The sequence below is a fragment of the Agaricus bisporus genome (genome assembly GCF_000300575.1).
Source record: "Agaricus bisporus var. bisporus H97 unplaced genomic scaffold AGABI2scaffold_11, whole genome shotgun sequence".
In the NCBI taxonomy this organism is placed as follows: domain Eukaryota; kingdom Fungi; phylum Basidiomycota; class Agaricomycetes; order Agaricales; family Agaricaceae; genus Agaricus; species Agaricus bisporus.
Genome location: NW_006267346.1, coordinates 23803 through 29802, shown reverse-complemented (window position 1 = coordinate 29802; position 6000 = coordinate 23803). Strand labels below are relative to the sequence as shown.

The window sequence follows — 6000 nt, the reverse complement described above, 5'->3', positions numbered from 1 at the left end:
GAGTACAAAGATAGAGAGTAGTGTAGGCATCGGAGAAAGCTGTGCGGGCGGTAGATAGGGTGGGATGAGTGGAGAGGAGAGCAGGGGGGCAGGAGCTTGGCGTACGTATGGGAGAAGAAGCTTCCGCAGAGGGAATGGCGATCAACCGGGGACGATGGAGTAGGAAACTCAGATCTGGGATCCGGCCCCGGACGGCGGCGCGGCGAGGGCCCGGGCACGGAGGAGACCCAACGAGGCACAACAGAGGATCAACACGGCACAACAAGATCGGAAGCCAGATCGCAGGCGAAAATGTTTGGAGAGTTAAATACTGCAACATGCGAACAGCTCTTCCTCATTCGCCACCATGCTTGCCGCCCCCCGCCCCATCCTCAAACGCTCCTCGTCGTCCACCGCGGTCCCCAAGCATGCCCATTTCCCACCCCCAGCCATGCTCACCAGCACCTACGTTGTCTACTCCCCAGCAACCTACGACCGTTCCCCTATTGTCGTGGCGCCCAATATCTGTGCTCTTCCCGAACGCGGCGGCCGCACTTATGTCCTTGACGACGCCCAGTCGCATTCAAGACCAGCCTCCAAGGCCACCTGGCCCCCCCGCCAGTCCAATGACTCCTCCCTGCCAGCCCTGATACCAGATCTCTCTTCAGAGTCTGATGAATCCGATGCATTCCCCAGCCCACATCTAGAAAACCAGGAGTTCAATTTTACGACTCCTAATCAACATGGCTTAAAGGCCGTCCGCGATGACTCGCTTTCCTTTCTCCCCTACTCCCCCTCACATCCTTATTGCTCTTCCATAAAGGAAGACGCCCCCATCGAGAAAGTCGAGAAACCGAAGCGCCGCAGAGAGCGCAAACACGATGCCTCTCGCGATAACAACCGGATACGAAGCAACGATGACCTCCCTCGTCGTAAATCATCATGCTCTTCCACGTCATCCTCCCCGTCCTTTTCGTCAGAATCTTTCTCCAGTTTCACGCTCAGCGACGATGGCTGTCTTGGCGGCTTCTGAGGGCTTTTGCCCCGTACACATTTGTCTTACACTGGAACAGTCTCTCTTCGTGATACCATGGATGTTTTCTTCATCTCGCACGCATTATGCTTAGTGTATTGCTACGTTGCTGCGCAATTTCCTCCCTCAGAGACAGTTTACTCCATATGACCATCTACGACCATTGATTCCCTTTCGTCCTCTCAACCACCAATGCTGTAACATCAACCCATCAACGTTTTATCTTATTTAGCTCTCTTATTTTTCTCCATCGCAATACCCCTTTTTCTTTTTTTGCTTTCTGGTTTCCACCGCCTTCGCTTTGTTTTCTTCCGGGGCTGTTTTACATGACCAGTAGTTCATATATCCCGTCACCGCTTGTAACATCACATTCAATCACCATTGCATTTTCCGCACAGTAATCAATAGATGTGATCTTTTCTTGACTTCTACATCAGCAATAACATATCACACCGCGTCGGACTGAAAGGGTCCAGCAGTGCCAAGCACTTGGAAATTTTTTTTGAGATCAATTAACCCTCGAGGATCTAGCATGATCCATCGGTTCTCTCCCGCATGGTGTCACTTTTCTGAGAGATTTTTGCGAGGCGGCGGCACGACGATCAATCCGCGTTTACGATCGGGCCATTACTATATATAGTAGCTCAGAGGTCCTTTATTCTTGTTCGGACGTCCGGCGAGTATCCAGCTCCGGAGGCGCCGATGCACCGTCAAGAGCAATGCTACCTTGTTCTCCCTACAAATTAGAAATCTTAACACGCGTGAAGTCTTTCATTCGCCGGCCCGGAATACCTCGCATGCGGGATGGCCCTACACAGGATTTGTAGATTCTCCACCTTACACCAATAGCACCACCACCATGCCACCAGTCGCTTACCGGAGATAAGGCCAAGGCTCGGCGGATCTCACTCCCCTCCCCTCAGCTTGAGTAAAATTTCTCTGATTGTTAATTAAGCCCCCCCAACGACTCGGAAATCTCTCGGGTTTCAATCGAACGATGCCAAGTCTGCGTAAGCTTTGCTTCATTACTTACATGACTTCTGATAAAGATAGAAGTGAGACTGCGGTCAAAATTTAAAATCTCGATGAGCGCGTAATTAATTGACGTAGTATGTGGCGCGACTGGGAAATTTTTTCGTTGTTTCTTCTTCCCGAAAAGCGGCTTTGATTGTACGATTTCGGATTACTACATTCCATGAGTATCATGAGGATGAGGTGCTGAAAGTATCCATTCATTCAAGTATCACCTCCGTTAGGATAGGTAGACACTTGCCAAGCAAACTCCTAAAGTATAAGAAACATAAAGGGAGGAAGAATGACGGTCACCGAGCGGGACACCGACGGTCTAACTCGACTGACAGGCACCAATCGCCTGATCTGGGTTCCCATTACCTGTCTGATTGAGTTATTTTCTTCTCACGCTTACGCATAAACATAATTTCGATCCTTTCGACGGCCGCTGGCAATAGCTCGCGATGTCGACCCTCAAGCCGGTTACGGATGAAAGATCAAAACATTCAGACATTGTTTGGGTGTAGAAAAACTATCGCTGTATGGTTATCTTTGATAAAAGTGCTTTCTCTACAGGGAGTGGTGTCCTGCTGACGTTCTTTGATATACCGAGAAGTCGATATTTTCACAGAAGAGATTTTTTTATCTTTTTCTTGGGAAAGAAAATCTACAACATGAAGTGCGGAGCTTACGGCATAGATCCTACGAGCTAGCGGCGGCCATCGTATATACTCGAGCTATTTCGTTGTGTCGACCGGCTACAATAACCTTCTTGCAAAAAATTTTATCGAGCCCCCCCGGATATCAAGAAGTTATGTTTCAGTCGGTCCTTTAGTTACTTTGGATCGGTCCAACCAGGTTGAAGGATCTCCGCGGACATTGTGATGAAAAATGATTTTACCAGTTGTAGTGCGGAACAGTTGACGTTTTCGCGATGTCAGAGCGGAACGTGTCAGCCGATAACTCGGTTTGTTGGTACTATCACTAGCCCTTTTCGTGATCATATCTTTTTGCTTTTCTTCGCGGTGTGGTAATCAATTCAGATGTCTGGTCTGACTTTTGCCAAGGTTTTTCACAGTATAACTTTTGTTGCTTGTATCGATTTCAACAATACTCAGAGACAAGGCGTCTTCATACCCATTGTTGGAAATGCAAGGGCGCGCTCACGATGCAGTGCCTGAATGAAAGAAAGAAAAAAGTTAGGAGAAATCTATTAATATACTCCGGGCTACCAAGCACGTCGCGTCAACTTCGCGTATTGCATTTCGGTTTACATCACTCCGAGTCCATGCCTCACACTACACACTCCATTATCGGTAAAAAAAGGCCAGGGTAACAAACCAAATCATAAGACTGTCCTTCGACAAGATTATGATATGCGGTACTTGGGATAAAAGAGCGAGCCAAGTTCAAGGAAAAGCTGGCATCAAATCGCGCTATGCCTCGGATTTACCGCTACCATAACCCAACGAAAGTTTTTTCAAACCTGCAGATTTAACATTTCCCGGGCCGAAAAAAAGAAAAAAAAGAAAATTGAAGTTGAGAAAGTTGGGGAGATGGACTGAGCCCTAGGAGCTCGAGTTCAGGGAGGATTAACTGCCGAAATTACGATCAAATTCATCTAGTCATTATCTATAATTAGTAGATGTTACCGTTAGCCATGCGTGAGTTTGGCCTGGGGTTTGACTTGCAACGTTTTAATAGATTCACGTTGCCTCCATACGGTCCTATATAAGGATCACAGCCTGTGGCCCATCAACGTGTCAAATTTATTATATGGATCCAGGCCTGAACCTCATGATGTTCGTGCTAGGATAATAAATGACAGTTACAACATGTTCTACACGAGTCACACACCCAGGGTTATTAAAACATTTTCTTGATTATTATGATACACACGGTCCGCCATTATTGGGGAGATGAAGGGGAGAAATACTGAATTCTGAGAAACCCTAAAGAAATTCGATTTGATCCATGGCCACATGCATTGTGAATGATACAGAAGCCTTTCCACGCTCACGAAGATCCAAGAATATGTTACCTCAACCGCACTCGCATGGCGAGACCACTCATCTGTTCGACTAATTATCTATCCCTGACAAGAGGGTCCAATTTTCTTTATTTATCCATCAACTCGCAAGACTTGAAAATGCGCCGGCGCTGAACGTGGTGGAGACATTTCCCTGAAATCCTGTGTCTTTTTTAATCGATCGTCGCATATCCAGCAGCCCATTTCGAGAGATATCAAAAGTTTACTATTTCCTCCGCCCCAAACTTCCACTTTCCAGAATAAGAAGATAAAATGATCAGCTCCACGGGGACCTGCAATGCGTTGTTTTCCCTTCTTCATTTCGTATAAATGACCGTATATGGGATTCTCCGGAATAGTGGACGTCTAGTGGATGTCTTTCTCGCAAGTCCATGGCAGTGTGACGGGCATCGAAGGCTGATGATCAACTTGACACATAGGGCTTCATTAAACGTGCATGGGAAAAAGATGTTTCAAAAATAAGAAACCAAGTTTTCGGTGATTCGGAAGATAGACCAGATGTTAGAACATAGACTTGTAGGTCCGTCCCTGAGAACCACACAGCGTATATATAAGAATGTCGTTCCGACACGTTCGCGTCTTCCGTGACTATTTTGATAGTACCCGCTGGTTACGGCCGTCAGATGATTTGTTCTCAGCGAATGAGCGCCGCTGACCAGGTAACGAGTTGCAATTGGGTATGTCATCCTTTTTCGAATAGACCCGAAAAACGAATCTTGGTTGCGTGGAGTATATACAAATCAATGATATAGATGCTCAGAACATAAGTGAGAGAGGCTGGGGTAAACGAGCTTAAACACAAGCGAGCAACACTGAGTATTGAGTAATACCAGAGTGTTTAGAAGCATTATGCACAATTATCTGAGTAAATACTTTCTGTGGATTCAAACGCAATGTCAATGGAAAGCTCCTACCTATACAACTTATTCTAGTGCGCAAGACTGTCCCGATACTTATGATATCAACTATTCTAACATTCCAGGCCACGGAAGAATCAGTAGAACTTCTAAGACGTCAGTCAGCCTCTCGTAATTGTAACATTCTTTGCTCTTATTAATCTATCACAGGCGATGTTGGCGGTAAAGCACCTCCCGGGATTGACACAAAAGCGGAGACTTCCATCTGACGATGACTTCATCTTCCACGGGCAGATAAATGCTCCAATGCTACTCAAGGACATTTGCGATAACAGACTCAGCCGGTGCACTGCAGTAAAGAAGATGAAAGGTAGAATTTACTCCAGCGGCCGGGCATCCGGCACGAGAATGGCAAGAACATGTACAGGCCCTTGGGGCTGGCAAAATTCATATCATAGCTTGGCAACTTGCTTTTTTTGCCATTGGCTCATTGTTATCTTTTCCGGTTTGAACAGGTGCTGCTGTGGCGCTACGTGCTTGCGTTGCCTTGTTTCCAGAATTTCTACGTTACTCACTAAACGGGTTTGATGGCTCTCCTCCCCGAGCAAAGTCTGAGTCCGGCCGGGAACGGACGGAGGACACGCGACCAAATGATATCGGATAAAGAAAAAGATCAAAACCCGATTCAGTGCAATGGAACAGCAAAATGGCATGATTTTGAAGGTTTGTATGATCTTGGACTCTGACGTGATAATCGATACAGTGCGATGTCATGGGAAGCGAAGGAAGGGAGGAAAAGCAACTATGACATCATAACTGCTCTACCAGGGCGGAGGCTCAGCGTACCTGCCTCCTGACATCATCCGCCCCGGTAAGTGCTTCAGAGCTCTGCTCTCGTGTCGAGTGGGCAGCGTGCTTCTGATGGTTCTTTTCATGATTCTTGATTTTGAAGCGAAGAAGATTTACTAGGTTTTTTTATCTTTCTGTCCGCTCAAGGTTTATAGATTATCACCGAAAACAAACTTAGGACTCGGGCACGAGCACAGTCTGGAGCAACATGACCATAACCT

General features: G+C 46.7%; 1 protein-coding gene across 1 annotated transcript; it reads left to right on the top strand.

Moving 5' to 3' along the window:
* Positions 1–344: 344 nt before the first annotated feature.
* On the top strand, positions 345–1363 carry AGABI2DRAFT_195020 (hypothetical protein; the record flags this gene model as incomplete). Its single annotated transcript, XM_006455499.1, has 1 exon — positions 345–1363. A coding segment is annotated over one exon (668 nt), but the record flags the coding sequence as incomplete, so codon positions are not given.
* Positions 1364–6000: the final 4637 nt, after the last annotated feature.